The following is a 25642-nucleotide window of genomic DNA, read 5'->3' as shown; positions in this document are numbered from 1 at the left end:
AGTTGTTCTCTGCAGCTTCCTGCCTCCTCTGCACTGCCATTTCAGCCCAGCTCCCCTGCACCAAATACACGTGATCACTCGACACCACACAGCGCCGTGTTACAGAGGTGGTGTCTTGCCACGTGGTACTGTTTGAAGTCTCCTAAAAGTGCCACAAGTTATCACACATCTCTGTGTGCTCTCATATTTCCTCCAACAAATACACCTTTTTTTCCCTCTAGGCTAAACTGTTATGGAAAGACTTCCTTGCTAACACCCTACTCCCACCTCCCAACTCTTCCTCTGGTTAGACAACCCTCCTTGGCACCCACGGCAGCCCATTCTCATAAACTATTCTTACTCGTTAAGTGCCTCTTCTGTCCAGAATCTCTAGGCAAAGCTGCCAACGCTCATAATGTATGTACAATGACATCAACCCCGTGTCTTATCCATGTCTGATTGGCACTGACTCCTCACCTAGAGACAACTATACATTCAACAGAGGTCCAGCACCAGCAGTTCAAAGGCAAAATATTAAGGATGACCTATATGTTTAACGAGCACATTTGATTCTCACAGTGTTTAATCTAAAAAATGTCAACAATTAACCATCAAGGGATTTCACCTAGATTTCTAATTTTTCTCAAAATAAATATGGAGGACTGGCAATAGAGGGTCTGCATTTCCACAAGGCAGAAATCAGCTGGAAGCGACTTTAGTGGCAGTTCTTTAGCCAGAGCATGCACTCTAGTTTGCCAAAGTCTCCGGCACTCCCTCTTCTTCCCCGCAGTGCTGAAGCCAAGTCCTGAGTGCCATTTATCATTAGGTTTACACAATTGTTTTTTTCTTAAGGTAAAGACAAAACAAAAAACAAAAAAAAAACTACTTGAGCTCGTGTTCCATCAAAAGTGGGAAAACAAGAGAGACGGAGAGGATATGTTTCAGGAAACTTGGGGAGGGTGCGTATATTTATAGATATGAAGACAAGGTCTGTGTCAAGAGTTCTTAGGTTGCCCTAATAAAGTAAACTCGATTACTTCACTCATTTAAGGTGCCTGCCAAGTCCCTGTAGACATTTGAGTTGTGACCCCCAGCAAGTGTTAGAAATGAAGTAGGCCAACACTTTCTGGCCAATACGTAGGCTTTGTATTGGGTGATAGGAAACCAACGCAGTTGGGTCCTCTCATTTCAGAAGTACAAACAGTAGGTGTTCCTGGAGAAAGCAAACTGTTATTCAAGGATGCCTCGAACAATCTCAATCTAGAGAAATCAAGAGCAAGTATATGGCTGACAGGACACAACTGACTCCTCATAAGCTCTCGCATTCTGGGAATAAGCATCTAATAATTTGGGTGTGTCTCTTCCCTAAGAGTCCAATGCACATCTGCACAGCATGCTGTAATTTTTGACTTACTTGCTTTCCACTCATCCCTAGAGGCTGAGAGCTTCTTTACTCCACATTTATTGAGAGCCCATCATGTGAAAAGCGCTGTAGTGAGACATTGAGAATGTATCTTGGCAAACAACACAGATGAGACTCCTTCTCTCTGGATCTTGTAGCCTAGCAGGGAAGGCAGAAAATCAACAAGTACATGATACGGTTTAATAAAGAAAACGAAATAGAAAAATGATATAAGGAGTGGCTTGGGGGAGTTAACAAGGAGAGAGTCAGAGAAACACTCCTTGAGGAAGTAATATTTAAGAAGTGACACCTGAAAGAATGAACTACAGCTGGAAATGTCCTAAGGGGAGAACAAACTTGGACCATTCAAGAAACCAAAAAAGGACCAGTGGTATGGAAATGCAGTGACTATGTGGTAGGAGATGAGCTGAGAATTTAGGTAGGGACTAGATCATGCAGGACCTTGAAGGCTATGGTAGAGTTTGAATTTTATCAAGTATACCGGGAAGTGATGAAGAGACAAGCAGCCCCTGAGAGTCAAGAGCTGGCCTGGCACTTATAGGTAGGCTGTGGTGTTCTCCTATTGAACATCAACAATTTTTCAAAAAATTAACATCAGACAAGGCTAATTTGTGGCCACAATGGATAGAGATAAAAACTAGACCACTCTACAATCATGAATAAATACAGAAGAAAAAAATAAAAAACATTGTATTAACTACAAAAATGATCAAACATCTCCCTATCATGGCTAATATGAGTGACTGGTATTCTTTTAATCAGTTTCAGCTCTGGCCTCATTCTAATCTTCCATCCTTCTATATGAGATTTATTAATATATCTAAGCATAGAATTAACTGTGCTTCCTTAAACACTACCCAAATTCACCAACACGAGCCTAAATCCTATAATAAGATCCTTTCTAAACCCGTCTTACTGAGCCACCCTACAGCTCCTCATGGTATACAGTCACAAGCAATAAACCCAATATGTTCTATTTTAGGTGTGTTGTTGGTGGTCTTTTGATGGAGTGCATCGAAAAATGTCACTAGAGGATTTTAAGCAGGAAGTGAAACGCTAATTTTTAAAAAAATTATTTTCATTGGAAAATAAACTCAATAGGTCAAGAATAAAATAAATTCAATAGGTCAAGAATAAGGCCAGTTCGAGGCTGTTTTATCATCCAGGGAAAGATGGTGGTAGATTGGATCTAAGTGGTAAGGAAAGCGGTCAAATTCAAGCTATATTACAGAGGTGGTATCAGCAGGATGAGCCTGTAATGTGTATGGATACAAAGATAGAGATAAGTACACAGCCAAAGACAGAGATCACCCCCACCCCCTAAATAAGCTTAAATAAGATAGAAGCCTATTTCTTTTTCACATAAAGACCTAATTAGCATTGCAGCTCTATGGAATTATCAGGGATGCAGGCTCCTTTCTTGCTCTTCCAATATTAAGTACATGATTCAAGGTGGCTCACCACCACATTCCCATGCCAGCTAGCAGGAAGTGAGAGACAGAGGAAGAAAAGGACATGGCTGAGAAGTAGGAGCACTCATCACTTCTGGTTACATTCCTTTAGCTAGGATCTGGTCCTATGGCCACATCTAGCTGGAAGGAAATACAGCCTTTATTCTAGGTGGCCACATGTCCATCTAAATGGTCTACTACTGTGGAAGAATAGGACAACAGTTATTGAGACAGTGGAGGGGCAAGACAAAGCCTGGTTTGAGTTAAAGAGAGAATACAAGATAAGAAAATAGAAGCAGTGAGTAAAAGCAACTCTTTTAAAGAGTTTTACTGGAAAATAGAGCAGACAAATTCAGTGGTAGCTGGAGGAAACCACAGAATAAAGAAGAAATTAAAAGAGGTATGGTGACCATAGAAGTGTGCCTTTCAAATCTCCTACTGTAAAGAACACAATTGGCTATGGCTCCAGGTGCTATGTTCTGAAAATCTTTCCCATTCAGTTACACAACAACACTTCCCATGGGCTGCTCACAGCCAGTGACTCAGGTTGTTAGGCATATAAGTAATATACTGTTCAAATGTAGGTTTATCCTGTTTCCCAACTTAGTGGACAGTCTGCATAGCAAACACAGCTCAGGGCAACTCTTTTCTTTTTACTGTTTAATGCACAGCACCAAAATAAAGCTATTAAAAAAAAAAAAAAAAAAAGAGGGTGGGTTTCACAATCAGAATCTAGAGGAAATGTGAATAACAGATTATTCATGGTAAAGAATTCATTGTAACCAGATAGCAAAAACATTGCTTCAAAGGGCCATATGTTCAGTTAGAAGAAATCACTTATTTAGGTTTTAAATTTTACTATTCTTATTCTCTTTTGAATTATTCTTTGCTTCTTTTAGTTTCTTTGCTAACTTTCCTTTGTCTTCTTGTTCTATATAAAGTATCTCTCAAGGATCAGAGAAAGTACCATTATTAAAAAGAACACTAGATATGGGATCAGATTTTCTAGATTTAAGATTGGGCTCTAATGGAAAATTACCTTGCCTTACATTTACATCTGCAATACATTTAGAATTGATGATTTTTTTCCCTCATATGTTATACAAATTGACTCACCATTATTTTTCAAAAAGACTATCCTCCCCACCTCCCCGCCCACCCCACCGCCCAATCCCCCTTGCATTTGTAGTCATATTTTGGTCACAAGTCAGATGAGCATGTGTTTGGCTCTGTTTATAGAGTCTCTATTTTCTTCCTTTGATATATTTCTCAATGCTTGCATTTATATTACACTGAATTAATTATCATCTTTTAACAGGCCTCTATGTCTGTTCATGTAAGTCCTTTACCTTTGTTCTTCTTCAAGATTTCCTTGGATATTCTTGGCCTTTTGCATTTGCATATAAATTTTAGAATCAACTTGTCATGTTCCAGAAAAAAAGCTTGCAAAGAATTTTATTGGAATGGTGTTGAATCTTTAGATTAATTTGGAGAGAGAAGTGATGCCTTTATTATGGTATATCCCATCATTTACTTAGATCTTTTTTAATGTATCTGCATGACATTTTATAGTTTTCGGTGTAGAAGTTTTGTGCATCTTTTTTGTTGACTTTATCCCTAGGAATATTATATAATTTATACTATTATAAGTAGTGTAATTATCTTTTTTCATTTCTATTTGTTTTTACCTAGTATAATTGATTTTTAAAATATTAACCCTGTATTCAATAGGTACCCTTAGTAAATTTAGTTTTTAATTTTAATCCACAAAATGAAAATGTTTTAGATTTTCTACTTATACTGTTATCATATGCAAATAGTATTTTAAAACTTTTAATTGTAACATAATTTCAGACTTACAGAGTTTTAATAGTTACACAAAATCTGTAGACTCTTTACCCATATTCTCCAAATATTAACATTTTACCACACTTGCTTAATAATGCCCATCAATACATGTTTTTCTGAACCATCTGAAAATAAGGTACAGACACAATGCCCTTTTGCCCTAAATACTTCACAGTGCATTTCTTAAAAACAAGGGCAGCACAATGATCAAATTCATGAAATTAACATTGACACTATATTATCAGCTAATCAAGATCCTCATTTAAATTTTTCCAGTTGTTCCATTGTTTTCTATCACTTGCTATGTCTCTTTAGTCTCCTTGAGTGGGGAACAGTTCTTCCGCCTTTACTTGTCATTCATAATCTCAGCATTTTGAAGATTATAAGCCAGTTATTGAATAGAATACTCCGCAGTTAGGGTTTCAGGATGTTTTGTCATGATTAGAAGAAAAGTTATGCATTTTGTGGCAGGAATACTACATAAGTGATATGTTTTTCTCACTACTTTGTATCTGGACATGCATACTCTCAATTCATCCTGTTACTGGGATGTTAACTTTATTGATTAGGATGATGTCTTCCAAGTTTCTCCATGTGAAGTTTACTAGATTTTCCATTGTAATTAATATATATTTGTGAGTACTGTGAGACTATGTAGTCTATAACTCATCATACTTTTAGCCCATTAGGTTTAGCATCTATTGATTCTTTCTTGTATCACTTATCAATATAATTACCAAATAGATTTTTGAATTCCATCATTCTTTCTACGCTTACTAAATGAGATTTTACTGTGAGAAAGCTTTCTCATTCTTTATTAATTCATTCATGTATTTACTCCAAACAATATGGTTCATGGTTTCTTCTTTTACTCAATATAATCCATTATTATCATTTATTTAGATATTCAAATTCTCCTAGATTTGCCCAGTGGGAGATACTTCAAGCTGGCACCCATGTCATTTTGATATGCCCCCATTATTTGAGTACTTTCTTACTTTGGGGGACAAAATATTCAGGGTTCATCTCAGTTTAGTCTTGAAAGTAGCCATCTCTCAAAAATATGGTTTATTTAGTGGAGAATGGTATTAAGTAACCAAGATCTCTGGGTGCTAAATGTGCTAGATGTACTCATTGCTACTGAGATACTATTGTTTCTAGGCATCAGTAGATAGAGCTAAGAAATACATATGTGTGCATGTGAATCTGTGTCTGTATATCTGTGTGTATGTGTCGAATTTTTAAAAATCTGTCTTATCTCCAAAACACCATGAGTTCATATTGATACCTTCAACTCCAATCCAACATCACAGTGTTCATTTTTAACCTTCCTCTTCATTCATCAGCTTTCTCCCTCTTTTAGTTTTACTTCCTTCTCCAACAGTGAGAAATCTGGTTCCAATGATCCACAACATACTTAGTTCTTTGTTCAATCCTTTAGGACTTCTGCAAAAGTTTCCCCTATCATCTTTTGTTGGAATGATTACTCTTAGGAGATTTTGGCATTTTAAAAAGAGTTTTCCTATAGCCTTGATGCCAAAGAATAACTTCAATGTGAATAGAATTCTTGATGCAGTTTCTTTCCTTAAAGTTTTAAAAATCTGCATCATTAATGCCTTCTTCTAAATATTGTTCTGGAGAAGTCTTATGTCAGACTAATTCTCACGTTTCTATAAATTTTTTTTTTGCTTGAGTTCTGAGAATTTTTCTTTATTTAAAAAAAATTAAGTTTTGGGTGTTTTAGATCAATTTTCCCAGTTTAGAGTGTTGTGTTACACTTTACTCTTCCTTCATGTAGCTTTTGGAAGGGGAGAGCTCTGGGTGTTGGTAGGGTCAATTTCAAGAGGTAGTCTTGTTTTCTGTTTCCTTCAGCTTGAGTCTGTTTTTTTCTATCTGTCATGGAAATTCTGGGGTGTTTCTACAAGGTTCCTAGTTGAAGGGTGCCCCCTGCTGTCATCATAGTGAAATACAGTCTTTAATAAATAGATTTGCTGTCAGTGAAGGCGGAGTTGGAAGGAGTTCTGCGTCCTTTGGTATTGTGGTTATTTTGTATTATACGGCTCGTCAATTTCTCTTTTGCTCCTTTTCCCTTTACTTTTCAAATGTAAAAAGGGAGCCTCCTCACTTTGTGCGGTGGGTATTACATATTTTCTGTTGTTGAAATTAAATAATTTTTAAAGCAGTTTTAGGTATGTATATATTGCTATGCTTCATAGAGCCCCATAGGACTCTCGGGCTGTTTATTATTCTCCATTCTTCTCTTTCTGCTCTTCAGCCTGAATAATCTCAATTGGCCAATCTTCTAAATTCACTGGTTCTTCCACATACTAAAACTGCTCTTGTACCTCTCCAGTGAGTTTCTCATCTGTTACTGTACGCTTCAACTCGTTTCTATCTGGTTCCTTTTAATAATTTCTATCGATAGTCTCTCTTTGGCATTGTTCTCATGGTTTTCATTAGCTCTTTGGGCATACTTAAAACTGATCTGAAGTTTTTGCCTAGTAAGTCCACTGTCTGGGCTTCCTTGTAAACAGTTTATTAATTTTTTTCCTATGTATGAATCATACTTTTTTTCCCCATGTATTGTAATTTTTTGTAGAAAATTGGGCATTTTGAGTATTATAATGTGCCAACTTTAGCAATCAGATTCCTGCTGCTTGAGTTTATTATTGCTGGTTGCAATTGCTGTTGTAATTTTTAAATGACTTTTCTGCCCTAATTTTGTAAAGTCTGTGTCCTTTTGTCATGTGTGGCCACTGAAAACTTCGCTCTATTAGCTTAGTGGTTAGCTAGTGATTTATCAGAGATTTCCTGAAATGTCCAGACTCAGCTGTTTGCCTGGTTGCTATTAAACCCTTGGTTAGTTTCCAGCATCCAATAAAGTTGATTCTGACAGTCCTTGCCAGTTATTGGCTGATTTCTTGGAGGAATGGGCTTTTGGTGTTTCCTGTCCACAATCTTTCTGATATCACTCAGTATGCTACTTTTGTCTAAGAGAATGAAGATTACACCTATCTACCTATCTATATTTGTGATGTAAAAAAAAAGAAACCACAAAATATAAATGGCTCCTAGTGGGAGGAGAAAACAGGAATAGAAGCTAGATTTCTTAAATATACCTTGCTTTGTAGATTTTACTTTAGATCCACATATTTTACATAATTATAAAAAATTAAAATATTAAAAAATATTACCTGAACAAATTATTCCCAGAGTCTAAACTTGCCTAGATCTAACATTTATGTGGAGATTTGAGTTCTGATAGTCTAACTACTGATGCTACAGGAGTAACTATTATGCAAAATTACATAGTATTAAGAGATATAACATAAAGCACCTATGTTATATACACTAGCTCACTTCTACTAATACCTTACCCAAGGAGACAAAACATAATCATTTTGCCATCTTTGTTGTAGGCCCATATACAAGGCTTATGTCTAATCAATGAAAATCGAATAAATCCAAGCAATAATTATAAACATTTGACCCCAAGGCCACTTTTTAAATAATGCTGAGGGAAAAAAGTGCCTGCTAGAATAGAGTTTGTTAGTCTTACATTTTCCTTACAAATATAAAGATTTGGTAAAGACTTATTATTTTTGCTTACATAAAGAAAAACACATTCCCTGCCCCCAAATGGGCACTCCACAGGTACCTGAATAAAAGTGCTCATCTGAACAGAAATATCTTCCACTCCTAGTTTGTTACCACCACCACTTATCTAAATATAGCAGATGTACCCCTTTCCCCACAGTCCCACATCATATTTTGCCAACAACTCATGACCACTTTGCTTCTCTACAGAGTACCTTAAATCCAACCACCACTCCACATTCCCAATGCCACTGCCTCAGTTTGCACCTGTATGTCCTTCCTGGACTACCAAATGGTCAAACTACTCTTTTCTGCCTCCATGCTTATCTTTTTCTAAATCCATGTTCCATTATGCCTGTAGAGTTTTTACTAAAAATAAATTGAATAATTTATTCAATCTTTTAAATTTATTCAATAATTGCTTTGCTTATATCAATTATTTAATTGTTTCCCATCATCTCCAACAGTGATTTTTTAAAATATATTTCTTAAAGACTCAACAGAATTACCTCAGTGCCCAGGGAAGGTAAGGCAGAAGCTAGCTGGGTAAGGTTCCCTTGTCGTTCCTATTCTTCAACCTTTAACCACAGTTGCTCAATTTGTTTATAGGTCTGTGTAAGTTTTTATTCATAAAAAAGATTTTCCTAACTCAAGCTCTTCATAATTTCGCTCCTTACTATCTCTTCAGATTCAATTTACTATTACTGCTATTCACAAACCTTATACATCCAGTCATTTTGAAGTCCACAGTTTACTGAACTAGAGATGTTGTTTCAAGCTTTTATTCTTTGAAGAGTTATTTCTTCTACCTGTACTGCTATTCTCTCCATGCCTTAGGAAACCTCTGGAGCTATCTCAGATTAGAGATGAAAAAAATATATAAAAAGCCCCAGGCAGTTTGTTTCTTTCTCTGTTCTTTTAGTGCTCTGTATATTATATTACAATCTCTATCATTCTTTAATTTTTTCCATCATTTAATAACATCTGTGTCCTTGAATAAGTAACTTAACCTCTCCCAGTTCAAAATCTTGGGTCTCCAGCCTGACAGCTTTTGGACTGAAGATTCTGAACTTGCCAGCCTTCATATGCACATTAAGCCAATTCCTTAAAATAAATATCTATCTATTTATCTAGTATAGACTAATACACACACCTATAGTATACATGAAATTAAGTTACAGATAAGACTATAATAATTTAAAGGAAAAGATTTTTATTTAGAAAGTTGAGAATTAAAAATACAAAGATGAACATAGGTGTTTTAAACATTGACAAAACCCAGTTACAATATAAATATATGGCTCTGATGATATGTGTTAATATCACTTTAAAAATCCATACACAATGCAACAAACAGATTTTAATAACATCTTCCTTCAGTTAATAGTTTATTCACTGTAATTCATAGAAGCTCCATGAAGTGTCATCACTTAAGGAACTTCCTGATTATAGAGTCACAACAAAATTTAGATTTGGTCAAAGTGGGAACATGCCAGGTCCTAGCAAAATGAGTAGAAAGAAATGATCTTTAAGCTCCAAAGCAATGTTTTGGGCAAGCGGTACCTTGTTCTTATAAAAGAAAAGTCTACTGCTGAGGGCACTGGGCCTCTGGAGTTGATTTAGAGGACACATACAGAATAGGGTGTGATTTCTTACAAGTTTTCTTTTCCAATTTGCTTGAAGTTTCTTTCCCTTCTTTAACTTCTGTTTGAAGCTGTGATTCAGCAGCTAACCTACAGGCATTAAAGCATCCACTCTGAATTCAAGTGTGGTTAAGAAAAATTAAAGAAGAGATAATACTCTAGTATAATGGGCCTCTAATAAGACATAGTGATTTTTTGGTGTATATAAGGTAAAAAATTATAATTGGCTCCAGTTATAAAATTAAGAAAACTAAGTCACTGCCTTTCTAAAAGAACCTTTTTATGTCAATAGATTTAGTGTTTTCAATGCCTAAAGAAAGATCTTTAAGGTCGATAAAAAGTCACAGCAAAGCCTAAATTAAAGAATTAACATATCACAAGGGTGATATGTTACTTCTTGATAAGCACGCCTAACAAAAAAATTAAATGCTAAAGCACTATTTTAATGTCAGCATGACATATAAAAGACAAAATGCAAAATAAAAATAAAATGGAATTCTGGGCTGCAGAATAGTCTGTCTCATTAAAAAAACCTCAAATTGAGTTTCAACTAGCAGAATAATAATATAAGAAAGAATAAACAGTGAAGAGATATTTCCTTTCTACTTACTTTCTCTTGCCTTTTGACCGCTATTGTTTTAATTTTTAAAAAGAATAAGACCCTTAAAATGTGAATTCTATAGAGACACTCTTAGTCATAAACAAAATATGTAGAAACCAGAAACCCTGAAGTTTTGATATAAAACAAAAATGAATTTACCTTTGATATTTGAAAATGTCAAAACGGGTATCAAAACCCATTCTTGAAGGCTTAGGATAAACAATTTCAAAAAGCCATAAAAAATTTTACCTAACAGTTTCTACAAGGCTGAAATTTCTTAGACTACTAGAAAGCCTTCTACGAGGCAAGCTAGTTTTTCTTTCATGGCCACACTTGAACCAGGAAAAAAATAACCATATATTTATTCAAACTAACAAAGCATTCAGAAAGGTAGCAGATTGTGATATTTCTGTTTCATGAGACAAAAAGGTATAATATTTAATTTCCTTAGTCATGCGTCCTTTCCCCCTGTAATCATTTCAGTCTTTCTTAAAAAGTTTTTTTTTAGAAAAGTTTTTAAAAAGTTAGACATATGAAGGTAGACATATGAAACTGGGGAATTATAATGCATGTAATACTAAGAAAACAGATTAAGAAACAGACAGCACAGTTCATGCAGCGATAGAGAAGAGATGAAGTCTGCTTGTTGTCCTGAATAAAAGAGGACACTGACCTGGGAGAATCAGGGGTGTTTCCACTTCTTTCACTTATAGCTGGAACTTCCGTAAGTTTCACACATTTCTTTTCCTTCGCTGGCTGAATATTCATGGGCAGATTTTCGTGAGGAGAGAGAATGACTCCTGGTGTGTTTACAGAAACTGTCTTTTCTAACGGTGGGGTGTTACCTTCTAAATTGTTAGAACAGGACTGTGCCTCCTCTTTCTGAGGTGATAATCTACAAACTTCCTCAGCAGCACTGCTGGCACATACACTGTTAGAGGTGGTTATATTCACAGGCAGAACCTCACGCCTCTTTTTGAGTACAGGGACTTCAATTTTCTCTGAGAATAAAAATCATTAAAAATATATCCAGTTAATAAATCAAAGACACGATCAACATAAAGAGGTAGAACTAATTATTGATATATATTTTTTCCTTTCTTTTTTTCTCATTCTTTTAAAACTCATTCATTTCTTTATTGATATATATTGCTTCTGTCTTTTATATCTTTCTTTTTCAAGGAATCCATTAATTTTATCTTTTAAAGGTTATCTGGCTATAAATTTTCCTTAGGGAACTCAATATATTAGGCTCTAGGAAGGAACATGTAAAAGTTCTTTTCTGGTGTTCTGATATAAGTTGCATGGGGCTTCATGAGACTGCCGTGTAGAGATGAGGAAGGATATAGTGGCTAAGAGTCAAGGAATCCAGCCAGGTACAAGTCCTAGTATAAGCACTTATATAAGCACTAGCATAAAATCTTGGGGAAGTACTTAACCTCTCTGAGTTTTAATTTCTTTACCTTTAAAATGGGAATTAAAAATACCCACTTCACTCAATATTGTGTTGTACAGATTAAAGAAACAAAACAGGTCAAATTCTCTGAATGTGGTAATTTGTGCCTATTAGCCTCACCTACAAAATATATTCAAAAACTGAGTACTTCTATCATGGATATCTCCCCAGTTCAAACTCCATCATCATGTCGCACTGCAGACTACAATAGCCTTCTACCCCCACTGCCTAACATAACATCAGTCTATCCCCTCTGAAGTCACTGAAGTAATCGCTATGTCTTCCCTAACCCTATCCCAAGGTGCCTTTATTTTCAAAATCAAAATTTTAGTGAAGTTGGAGAACAATGGTCAAACATAGGTTTGGTGTTCCTGCTCTACATTGATGTTTTAAAATCGTTCTTTTCCCTTTCTCTTGCACTGCTCCTTTGAAACCCACATCATCTAGATTCACTATACTTCCAAGTCTCTTTGCTATGTTCAGTTCAGCAGACCTTTTAAAGTCGAAATGGTAAATCTTAATCAAGAAAGCCTATAAGAATTAGGGAAGATGAGAGAAAAAGAAGTCTCTTTAAACTATAAAAAACCTTACTATTGCTGACAACCTCCCCACTATTGTTGAGACTAACTCGTCACTGAGTAAATAATGAAGAAGAGAGTCTTAGGCAATGTGAACAGAGTAGGGGCGAACACTGGCTGAAAATCTGTAACCTAAAACATGTAACACTTTTTTTGGTCGAAGAACCATCACATTCTTAGACTTTTTTTACTTTTGGACTTTCATTTTTAAATTTACATATAGTAAAATCACTTCTTATGTATAAGATGCACAGCCTATATCGTTAGGCTATTTATTCTCTATCTCAGTGATTAAACTTGCTAGTTGTCCTCTAATATCTGCCCTACTATCTTTCCTTAATAATAGAATCCTCAAGATGTAGTTGGGAACATGAACTCTGAAAATCAAGGCTGCATTTCTCAGCTTTTCTTTTAGGCAGGTGAGGCCATGACTAAATTCTTCTCCAGAAGTATATTGACAAACAATACAAATGAAGCCCGGCTCCTGGCACTAAGCAGTCCAGGAATGCCTCCTCCAGACTTTTATCAGAGGAAGGAATAACTACCTAACCTATTTAACTCCTCATTATTTTAGGTTTTCTATAAACAGTATTAACTAATATAGATCCCAGACATCAGCTGCCTCAACAAAAGTGAATTATTTGGTACTATTAAGATGCTGCAATCTTAAATGGAAAAGTCTCAGATGTCAAATTCTACTATACGAATATTCAAAAAAATGCCTATTATATTTGTGCACACCTAGTACCCAGTTCTCTTAGAATTTTCCTCCACATTCTGAAGCAATACATTTTTTACTAGTTACACAGCCACAAATTAGTTTGTAATGGATTTCCATAAAGCTATAGTAAGAAAAATATTTGGTATGACCTCTCAGAGCTTCTCATGATTTAAAAGACAAAATATATGAAGCATACATACCTTCAGGTTCATACTTCAGTTTTAACTCATCTATTTTAGCTCTCAGTTTCATATTTTCACTTTGGAAACGCTGGAGGCATCTTTCATTGGCAAAAAGTTTTCGCTCAATATCCAGAGCCCGCTGGCTCTCAAATAATGCTTTCATTCTCTGTATGGACAATTCACCCTTAGTGCTTTCATTTTCTTTGCTATATTAATAGGGGAAACCAAGAAATATTAAATGAACGTAAATATAGTTGTCAGTGCAAATCTTTTATTATATATTTAAACTGTTAGTAAAAAAAATACATTTCCATGGGGTTTTTAATAACAAAAAAACAACAAACAAAATAAGCTTTAAGAGCACTTTTAAATTGAAAAAAATCTCATGCATTCTTCAAAGGAAATGGACAATGGGGAGGGATGTTCTTTCCACATTTATGCATGTATAAATATAATCCTTTAAGTTTAAAATTATATATTTATTCTTGAAAAATTTAGATTATAAGAATATTTTCTACATTAAAGTTCTTTTCACTTACCAATCTAAGAAGCTAAAACATTTAATTATTCATTAAAAGTCTTGTTTCTTCAATAATTAGCACTAATTATGTCTTGAATAAATCTCATTTGCTGCCTAGAGATATTTTTGTTGCCTTCTTTTTTGGAATTTCTTTGGTAATGTAAAACAAAATCTGTAGTTACTGACACTACTTATTATAAGCAAGTCAGAACAGTCTCCATCTTTCCATCCAAACGACACTTACTTTAAGTTGTCAAGCTTTATCTGAAGTAAATCTGTGTAATAGGTGTTATCTTTCAGAGCAGCAGAGTTGTCTGAAGGTTTAGATTCCATACTTTCATATAAACTCTAAAGAAAACAATTCTTATTACTTAAAATAAATAACGTTAGGTTAGCATATGTTTATTAATGATATCAGCTGCCACTTACTGAATGCTTATCACATAGCAGGCACTGCACTAAGCACAATCCACTTAACTCGCTTACCTTCTGAACAGGTACAAGAATGGGCATTCCCCTCATACAGATAAAGGAACTGGTTTAAGATGCTACAGGCAAGTAAACTGAGAAGAGATTCTGAACCAAGATCTGTTTCCCAAGCCTAAGCTCCTAACCACATCTGTAGTCTCTGGATTCTCTCTCCTTTTAAAATGGAAGAAATACACTATGGGTTTAATTCTGGCCTTTCTGACAAAGCCTCAAATTAGAAAAATATAAAAAAGGGTAGAAATACTTAGTCATTTTTGGTGCCCCGTCTTCTGAGATTCTGATGGAATCTCTATATAATTTCTCTAGAGGAAAAAAATTTTCATCTGCTTAAAAACTGGTAAATAATTTTAAAGATTGCAGGTTAAAACCTCTTGATTAAAGCCATTATTTTCAAAGTATAGTGCTGAGCCCACTAGTGGGCCACATACACCTGCCAATTGATGTACTACAAATTTAACCGAAATTATAGTCCTTTTGACAGTCCTTATAAGAGAAAATTATGTAAACTTAAAGTTTCATAATATACTAATGGCTACAATTAAGAATACCTAAGAGGTTAACATTTTAAAAATGTCATTTATAAAATTTAATTAGTCTTCAGTTAGTGAGAAGTTATCTGTGCTCCCTAATTTATAAATTCAATTAATTCTAATAAAAATACCAACAAGGCTTTTTTAGAGCTACACAAGATGTTCATAGAGAAAAACAAATATGCAAGAGTAGCTAGGAAACACTGAGAAAGAAAAGCTACTTCTGTAGCATTCCTGTCAAAAATACATAGCATGATTCTAATCACTTCACAAAAACCCAAAATGAGGGACAATCTACAAGTAACTGGCTTTCTCTTCAAAAATGCCAGGGTCATGACTGATAAAGATGGAAGACTTATTTCAGATTAAGGGCAACTAAAAAGACTTGATAATTAAATACATGTAATAATGGATTGGACCCCAGAAAGAAAAGCATTCGGGGTATTTTTGTTTTGATATAAAGGACATTGAGATAATTGTTAAAATGTCAAAGACAGCTAATACTAGGTATCACTGTTAATTTCCTGATTTTGATCATTGCACATGGTTATATAAGAGGATGAACTTCAATAACATTGAGGTACAACTTACAAGAAAAGGAATATCTGGTTTGCAACCTACTCTCAAATGTTTAAGAAAAAAATATACATAGAGAGAGACAGAGAAAATAATAAAGCAAATGTAAAGCTGACAATTGGGGAACCTAGGTGAAGGGTATACAAGCATAATTTTATAAGTTTTCTGAAAATTTGAATTTATTTCAAAAATTTTTTAAGAAGTAGTTTATTAAAGATTTCTACAACATAATGTTGGACAACGTGAAAAAGCTCCTACTGTACATCTATTAAAAAATGAGGTGGACAGCATGAAAAATAATCAATTGCTGATAACATGCAACATGAGGAACAAACCTCGCTGATGTAATATTGAGTTGAAGATAGAATGATTCCATTTATATGAAGCTCAGGAATATTTGTACATGTAACGCTCATTAAAAAGAGACATGTTAAAACTCAATGAGTTAAACTCTAAAGATATGGGCACTCTGAGTTATAATTTACACACAATAACAAGTATGAGGTTAGTTTACTCTGCCTCTACTAAAAAGAAGTGATACTCAGAAATAGTGAAAAGCAAAAAAGAAACTAGAAAAAAAAATTTAATAAACATATTCAAGTTAAAATATTAAGATATTCAAACCAAAATTTGGCTGTTTCTAAAAGGTGTTACACATACCTTAAATTTCTCCAGATTTCTAATTTCACCCAAGAGATGTTTAATTTCACCATTCTTCTGCTCTAACATGGCAAACAACCGTTCCTGCTGCTCAAATTCAGTTTGAGACCCTTTCATTTGTAGCAATGTGGCAATTTGTAACTGGAAAAAACAAAATTAACCACCCCCCTCATAAAATTGAGTGGGGGAGAGGAAGATTCTGATCACTATAGCTTTGGTATAACTCATATTTTGTACATTACTTTGAACTCATTTTGAAAATTAAACTAATTAGCTATTTCTAGTCTAATAATCTAATAACCTGAAGACATTTATATCAAAAAGTGTAGATACTTATCTTGCCTATTTATGAATGATATATGAAGTCCATAACAATTATGTGTACTACTATGAAACATAATTGAACTGCATGGCTTTGGTCTGGAAGCATATCACTTCACTGGTAAATAAACCTGGCCAAATGCTGTACTCTACTTATCATACACACTCTCATTTAAGAGTCTGATGAGGTTTATAAAAAAATTTAAATAACTTCAATAGTATTACGTGGGAGAAATTAAGCTGCTCACATTCACAAATGTGAGATTCATAAAGCACAAGGATGGAAAGCAAAGGGTAAAAACGCAATCAAAGAATATTGAAGAAATATTCGATATATATTTTTTCAATGTTTTTTAAGAGCAGCAATAAACTTACCTAATTATGACTCCACTTAAACCTAACGTCACATAGCAATTGAAAAGAAATTAACTAAAATTCACACCTAGCATTTCTTTCTGCTTCAGAAATTTCTGGAGTTCTAAAATGTGTCAATTAGTTTAAATATAGTTTCAAGTAAAGCAAACAATGATATAAGAGTGCAGGTATTGCTACAAGAGAGAAAGACAGTGCTTAACATTTTCAATGATCCATTTTTTGTTTCTGCTTCAGACTGGTGGCTAAATACATTTAGCCTAAGAAGATCCAGAATGCTACTTATGTCTAAGGTAACTTCGGTAGTATTAAGTGGGGGAAATTATTACAGTTTGAGATATCATGGGAACGTTGGCAGATTAACAGTAGTAGCCCAACAAATACTGAAAGAAAGCAGAGCAAATATGAAAAAATTTACAAAGACATCAGATACGAGAGAGCCTCAGTACATCAGGCAGCACAGTCAAAATTCTAAGAAATAAAAGCCACAGCTATTTTTTATTAAGTCAGCACTTCTTATTTGCCAAGTACCATCTAAGTGCTTTTGTTTATGCTTTTATTTAACTCCAGGACAATTCTAAGAGGCAGGTTCTATCATCTCTACTTTATAGAAGAGGTGACTGATGCTCTGAAAAGTAAAAATACTTGTCCAAAGTAACACGGCAAACAAGTGACAGAATAAAGATTCAATCCCATCTAATGCAAGGCTTAATCACTGACCTTTCCTACTCTAGAAAATCTCATCATCCAAAATAAAAGGCAAGAAGTTTTCCAGATTCCAAGTTATCATCTTAGGAGAGTTAGGTACAACAGGAATCAGGATTATAAGGGCTGGTATAATACTGAAATCTTTCCAATGTCCACATGTTTTTCTGTTACCATCTGTTTGACTAAAATGACGATCAAGAAACCCTTAACATTAAAAGGGCCTATATGCTTGACTTAAGGAACTACAAGGAAAGGAAATACAAATTTCACCCTATAAATAAGCCTTTGGGAGAGAACTAAAGAATGGTGAGAAAGCTGGTTTTAGCTGAAGTAGAAACTTTAGGGCTATGCTCAAACAAACAAACAAACAAACAAAACACCAAGCCAACAGCAGGAAATAAAAACATTTGATTCTCTTTTTTCTCCACCCCACTAAGATAGATTTATATGTCTCTGACAAGGCTAGTGGAGTAATTATTTAAAAAAAATCAATCAGTGGATACTAAATACACTACTACTAAACCTTTACTATAGGATTTTTAAAAATATAAATAAATCTTTTGCTCAATTTAAAAATGTTGATTTTTTTCTGAAGTTCTAGAAATAACTTTCTAGTACACTCTTTGAAGGAAAAGATGCTTTCTTTGATATATCTGTACACGAAATACCAATACAAAACAGGTTTAGTAAACCTTTGATGGTGGTAATTCTATACCTTCATTCTTTGCATCTGTTCTCTATTAAATGCATTTTGCTTCCTTAGTGACTGATACTTGATTTTCATAGTGACAAACTGACATTCCATTGCTGCCCTTCGATCTTCTACCTAGAAAATATTAACATGTTTAATTATGCTTGTATTAAGTGAAACGTTAATTTAATCATCGAAATGTCTGTACGAAATGTAAGGACCTCTGCAAACAAAGAGTTGCCTTTACTACTGGGGTCCAGGGCTTGCTGGAGTGCCTGGTCCAATTGCACTTGAAGATCTTGATTTGCTACACGAGCTTTCTAAATTCAAAAAAGAAAACAATTTAGCTAATAGACATTAGATTAGCAAGAAAACGACTTATTACAAATTAGAAAAGATGTTACCACAATCATAATACCTCTAGGGCATTATAGTAAGAAACTGCTTCTTTCTCTCGCTCCTCTTTTTCCTCTTTAAGCCGGTCTACCTGGCGTATTAAGTTAGAATTAAGAAGTTCTAGTTGTTCTTGTCTGTACTGTAGTTCATTCACTTCTTCTTTGAGGGTGGTCTATTTAACAAGAATTGAAAAAGAGGAAACTCATGAATACTTCTTTATTTAGCGGCTGCTCAGTTTACATATCGGCAATGATTCACACTTAAAACTAAAGAAGTAGTCAAAGGTTTTAAGATGCATAATAAAATAATAAAAATTACTAAAATTTTCAGTAGGGAATTAAATAAAAGGCTCTAGAGATTTTCTTTCCTATGAATTTAAGGCTTTAATTTTTAATCTTAGCCTGCAATGAAAAAACTATGTTCATATGCATATCAACTTCCAAAGGACAACATTTTATGTTGGGCATTTATGACACAAACTAGGATCAGAGTCAATTTCTCTAAATTCTTCTAGAGGTTTCATTAATCTAAGGTCTGCTTTATGTAATCATATAATCTAAAACTTTATTATACATGAAATAATCCACTTAAAAACTATATAAAACATTTTTAATTAGATCAAAATTAGGCCAAAAAACATTTCAGCCTTAAAACTAGCTCATAAGATTACAAAAACATGTAAAAAATATGCAAGAAGAAAACCTGAGAACACGTATGCCATAAAAATTACCTTCACACTTTCCATTTCAGTCAGCTCAATTTGAAGAGCCAGCATCTCTGAAGACATGCTTTCGTGTACTCGTTCAGACATTATCCGCATTTCCTCTGATTTACAAGAGAGGAGTTCCTTCTGATGATGTACTTTGTGCTTTAGCTGCTTTTCACTAAGCCTAGCTTCATCTAATTCTGCTTTCAGTTTTTCTAACTAAATAAAAAAAAAAAATCCACAATCTTATTAATCAAAAGGTTACTGAATGTCATCAGAACATAAGTTGCAGTACAAACTGTTTTGGTACCTGCACGATAACTATTTTGGAAGACTGTCAAGCAGAACAAAACTATTTAATAACTCTTCCTAAAATGTTACATAGTTCCAAATCTTGGTAAACTAAGAGCATAGCTTTAAAGGAAACAAACTTATCGCAGAAGGGTGAAGCTTCACGGTCAGTCCTAGGTTTAACCTGTCTCAGTTTCATCCCTCACATACAAAAGTGGTAAATGACTGTACCCACCAACACAACTCTCAACTGAGGCTCTCAACCGAGATTGGGTGGGTAAAACATTCAGGACCATGCCTAGCATTCACTAAATGGTTTCTGTTATCAATAAAAAACTTCTGCTTGGTATCCAAGGTAATGATTTTCATCTAAACTGAATTATCTTCAATAGCATTTCAACATTCTTGAAATATATCCTGATATTTTCTATTTAAAAAATTAGAGCCTCTTAGCTTGATTTGTTCTCCCTTTTCTACTTTCATGATATAAAATAAAAAATGTCAGCTGAATGATCTATGTGAATGGCCATCTCTGAAAAATATCACTGACTGACCCAAACGTACTGCATAAGACTACTGAGGTTTCTTATTTGGCCAAGTCTAGGCATCTTTTAATAGATAGTGGCATGCCTTATTTTATAAACATACAAATAATCCACATACATAAACAAAGTAGGCCTGGATTCCTGACCCCTTTGGCTGCTGTATGAAGAATGAATGGAACAAACAGCAATGACAGAAGCAAACTACCTGGATAGAGGGCTATAGTAGTAGTCTGGGAGAGAGATGGTAGTGATCTTCACTAGAGTGGTAGGAGCGCAGATGAATGTTTTATACGTCAAATTCTTAGAACTTGTTGATGGATTAAATGTGAGAAATAAGTGAAAGAAAGATAGCAAATATAGCTCCAAAATTTTGGCACAAGTGATTTGAAAACATCACTTGTGAGACTAAAAATATCTTTTGACAGATTTAGTATTTGCTCCACTGAAAAGCCATCTCTATAATTGGCCTTGCCTCAGTCTCTGAATATTTCCTGCATTATCCTTTTTTGTTTAGGTAATGAAAACTACTGCTAAAATGAAAATAACACCAGAGTGGGTGGATGGGGGTGCATCATTACCAGTCAGTAGTGGTGTCTCAACTAAAATTACTTTCAGACAAGCTGGATTACTACTTGCCAGAAAGGTATGAGAGATGATTCTAAGTATTACACAAAAGTATATTTTTATAGTTATGTTTGTACTGCATATTAGGAAAAATATATAACCAGCTCAAACATGCAAGTTCATTGATATCATTACTTAAAATGAGAAAAGATTTAAAAGGTCCATTTAATGAGAAATTATGTAATAGTATAGGTGGTACACATGAAACACTGAAAATTGGAAAACAGACTTTTGAGAAAGCAGGATAAAAGTAAGGCTAGAGAGGGTTCTGAAAAGTATGGACTCTATACAAAGAGGAGCCACAATAAAAGTTATGGATTCCTTCGAAGTAACCTGAAGGCACTGTGTAGACAGGGGTGCCAAAAGGGAATGGATAGTCACTGAATCACCGTTTATTCTGTATTTATGCTTGAAATGGAGCCAATATAATATGTCATTAGACTAAGTGTAGTGACACAGGCTTGAGAATCAGCCTCAGTTCAAATTTTGATTGATAATTTCTAGCTTTATAATTCCATCCAAGATAATCAGTTTAAATATTGGTTTTTCTCATGTTATATGGAGATAATAATGGTATCTCCCTTATGGAGTTGTTATAAGAAATTAAATCATATATATTAGTTTATCTTCAATAAACAAACTATAAAGTAACAATTCTAATGTATACTAATTTACAAGAAACTATTTGTTTCTTCTGGGGAATTACAGATATACCACTAACTGTAGTGAAAGCTAGGGGACTAATCTTTCTGAAAGAGGACTACCATACCATATGCTATAAGGAAAGAGATCATACCGGTCACTAAACTAAAACTCCACAATGAATATCCAGTTACTAAAATTAAATAATTGTATTTAATCACTAGAATGTTATTTATACAAGTTCCTTAGATAAACTCTTGTTTCTCAGTATTTCTACTCCTAACATTAAGATGATAGAACCCTTAACTTCAGCTAGATTGCATGGATGGTACTAAGAAAATCTTTATCACCTAATGTTTACAGACTGCTGTATAAGAATGGAACATTTTTTGTTCTGAAGTACATGGACATCCAAACCTTATTTTTTAGTTCATTCACTTCCTGTCCATGGTTTCTGCTCAGTTGTCCTTCTAATTTCTCCAGGTGCATTTTTTGATCTTGTTTAATAGCGTCACATTCAGAGCTCAAACTTTCTAACATTCGACTCTTGAGCTCAACTTCTCTCTGAAGTGTGTATTTTTCTTGTTCATAATTCTGAAAGCAGATTCAAATACAATTCAGTTGCATAAAAATAACTTAAAGCCATCATATATAAGCAGTTCTCACCTTCAATTGTTTCATTCCTGTTTTATACATTTGCTGCTTTTTAAGTAACAGTTACATGTAAAATCTGGAATAATTTTGTAGCCAATCAGTCTTAAAAAACTCCTACGGTTACTTTGAGACTGCATTCAAGTCTATGGTAGGGATATGGTAATTGCTTCTATGCACTGCCAAAGAAGTAAAAAAGGGTTCCATGGCATGTCAATGTGGCATATAATCTCTGCTAGGGGAAAAAAAAAAAAAAGAAAAAGAAAAAAAAGTAATAACACTTATCAAACCATTACTTGGTTTGATAATAACATGCTCTACTCATAGCTCTTAATAAAAGGAAGAAACAGTAGACTAGGTGTAAAGTGAAATACTAAGTCAGCCCTTACTTTTAGAATGTAGTCACCTAATAAATGTTCACAAATGACTACTTGAATGAATACTCCCTTGAGACAAAAGGAATATTTAATAGGACTTTTTCTTACTGACAAGAAAATTTAAAGATAAAAGGGGCATCAGTTCAAAATCCTTCAATAAGGTTAAAAAAATAAGATTAAATAAAAGATAAAATTAAAAAGTAAAAGCTGCCATCAGTTATTTTTACCTGCTATATTTAAATTTTGAGATGGAAGTTTACATGTTACAGTTTACTAAATAACCTGATTTATTGAGTTTTTTCAATAAACTTGTCAGACATTAGGGATACAGTAGTGAACAAGACAACAAAATCCTCTCTCTCATGGTGTTTTTAATGTGGAAGTAATTAGCATTACAGAGAATTAAGAGAGTGAATAATGGAAAATTTACAATACATAGTCGGCCTCTCTGCTGAGGTGACATCTAACAGAAACCTCAAAGTTGAGAACTCAATCCATTCCAAGTGAGGTATGAATAACTCAGATGGAGGCAACAGCTCATATAAAGCTCATAAGGCAGGGCTGGTATAGCTAAGAACGAGAGAAAGTAGTCTGAGGTGAAGTCAAAGGTTGGCAGGGGTCAGATCACATAGGGATTTGCAAACCCAGGTAAGAAGCTTGGATTTTTTGTAAATATAATCAGAAGCCATTGTATGTTTTTAGCAGGGCTGTGACATTTCTTGTTTATTCTTTGATGACCACTTGGCTGCTGTATAAAGAATGAATGCATGAACAGCAATGAGGGAAACAGGCAACCTGGTTAGAAGGCTACGGTAGTAATCTAGGGGAGAGATAATGGTGGTCTGGACTAGAATGGCAGTAGCGTAAATGAATGTTTTATAAGTCAAGTTCTTAGAGCTTATTAATGGATTAAATATGATAAATAAGAGACAGAAAAATATTGAGTAAAACTACGATTTCTGGCTTGAGCAACTGGATGGATGTTATTACATTTACTAAATAAGCTAAAGAAAACTGCAAAAGAATGTTTGGTTAGTGGGCAAGGGAATCAACAATTCTGTCCGTTTATGTTAAGTTTGAGATGTCCATTAGCAGGCAAGTGAATACACAAGTCTAGACCTTAGAGGACAAGTAAGGACTTGGTGTAGTGTCAGGGGCATTTAGATGTTATCTAAAGCTATGAAACGAGTGAGGTTACTTGTTTCATAAGAAGAGTGCAGACAAAACCAAATATAAAATCCAATACATGAAGAGAGCAATCATAAATTGATTTTTCAAACTCAGAATACACTGGGTGGGAAAGTACATTAGGAATTCATTTAGTTCATTCCCCTTTACAGGATGAGAACTAGATCTAAAATATTCAGAAAATAAAAATAATATTAATTACTAGACAACACAAATCTTCAATAGCTAAGCACACCCTAGTAAACAGAGGAGTCTAGAGTCCTACCTCAGTTATGGTCATTATTTCATTACGACATTTATCTAATTGTGTCTGCAATTCATTTTGACTCTCTACTAGTTGTAAACCATACTGTGCAGCTTTCAGTCGTTCTTCTTCAACCACTTTGAGCTTGCGACGAAGATCTGCAATTATATCTTCCTCCATAATTTTTTCCTATTTTTGGTCAGCTGTAAATAGAGAAAATAAAAGTATTTAAGCTAAAAAAAACTTCATACAATGATGTCAATTAAAATATATATTTTTTTCAATACCACTGTGATACAAAAACATAGTATGAAAGATTTTCTTCCTGATTTTTAAGTGGTTATATTTACATTCTTGTTCTAAGAATGTCTGATTTCATTACCTGATTTGTGATCAAATCAAACAGAGCAAAAAAAGATATATTTAATTTTGCTCTTAAGAAATGCAGTATCCGGAAACTGTTCAATGTTGTGTGCTAAGCTTCCTTAAATGCTGTTAGGGTGAGTCTCATAATTATATCATTATACAGGTAATTAAGTTAAGACAAGAATGAAAGAAATCAAAAAACTTTATAGTAGCATGACTGCTACTTAACATATGAAAAGGCAGCTTTGAATAAGGTTCATAAGAACCATCACGTCCACAATTTTTCACAATAGTGATGACTTCCTGAACACATTAAATTTGCCACATTAAACATGCTTTATTGAAAACAGACTCACTAGTATTTTCCTAGTTATTCATAAGAAGGCATGCAAAACAGAAACCATGTTCAGAGTAAAGAACATTGCTGTCATTTTACATTTTTAAGCAAGGACTTAAATTATAGAGAAACATTCCGCTTTAACTCAGCCTCACTTATCATCTTTTCCAAACTGGTCTCAGCCTCTTAGGCCAGGCTCAAACTCAGCCTTGCCTTCAAAGGGCAACAGTCCATTATCAAGGTGTTCCCCCATGTCTCTAATCAATGTAGTCAAATATGTTCTTGAATGCGTTGTATGCTGAGTCCACTCTGTATACTTCAGATACATCAGATGTCAAATGGACCAAAATGGATTTTATATTTGGTTTTGTCTGCACTCTTCTTTCATGAAACTTACCTGCCTGTAAGCACTAACCATATAATAATTAAATAAACTAGCAAGTAGAAATGGGGAAAGAAAAACAAACGGACAAGGGAACTTGGAAGAGGTCCCCCTTAATACCAATTCAAACATGTGTATATGTTTGAACTGATATTGTTTAACTAGGGTGAAATTTAAAACAAGTATTGGAGTAGAGGGAGGCCCTCAGGTGACTTCTGAGCAAAGTCTTGGAGAGTATAAAAGAATGAAGCCATGTACCTATTTAGGGAAAGAATGTTCCAGGCATAGGTGTAGCACTATATCAGAAGGAAGCCCAAAGAATGTGTAAGACAGAGTTCAGGTCACAGGATCACAGGAGATAACAGGGGAGAACAGGCAGATCACGCCATTGTAAGCTTATCTCTGGGTGAAATGGGAAATTATTGCAAAGTCTGGAAGAAGAGAGTTGATACCTTTAAAAAGATCATTTTGGCTGCTATTTTTAAGATTTTGAAGGTTAGCAAGTTGAAAGCAGAAAGACCAGGTGAGATGATTGCTCACACAAGGT

The 25642-nt window shown here is 34.4% G+C and overlaps 1 protein-coding gene across 8 annotated transcripts in view; it reads right to left on the bottom strand.

Moving 5' to 3' along the window:
- SPDL1 (spindle apparatus coiled-coil protein 1) overlaps positions 1-25642 on the bottom strand; it is a 32901-nt gene that overhangs the window by 4299 nt on the left and 2960 nt on the right. For 2 of the 8 annotated variants that reach the window (XR_005656047.1, XM_039877565.1), the window contains exons 2-12: positions 24032-24213; positions 21968-22144; positions 19473-19667; positions 18765-18914; positions 18568-18666; positions 18371-18481; positions 16255-16395; positions 14244-14347; positions 13498-13685; positions 11216-11543; positions 1394-1540 (exon numbers count right to left, since the gene is read on the bottom strand). Coding sequence is in view for 7 of the 8 variants with exons in the window: in XM_039877565.1 (XP_039733499.1) it covers positions 1441-1540; positions 11216-11543; positions 13498-13685; positions 14244-14347; positions 16255-16395; positions 18371-18481; positions 18568-18666; positions 18765-18914; positions 19473-19667; positions 21968-22144; positions 24032-24190 (1752 nt within the window). In the remaining variant the exon portion in view is untranslated. The other 6 variants (XM_039877536.1, XM_039877547.1, XM_039877570.1 and 3 more) reach the window with 5 other exon arrangements.

The sequence above is a fragment of the Pteropus medius genome, unplaced genomic scaffold (genome assembly GCF_902729225.1).
Source record: "Pteropus medius unplaced genomic scaffold, Ma_sr-lr_union100, whole genome shotgun sequence".
In the NCBI taxonomy this organism is placed as follows: Eukaryota; Metazoa; Chordata; class Mammalia; order Chiroptera; family Pteropodidae; genus Pteropus; species Pteropus medius.
The sequence above is the reverse complement of the archived record's forward strand: the minus strand, read 5'-3'. Positions and strand labels throughout refer to the sequence as shown.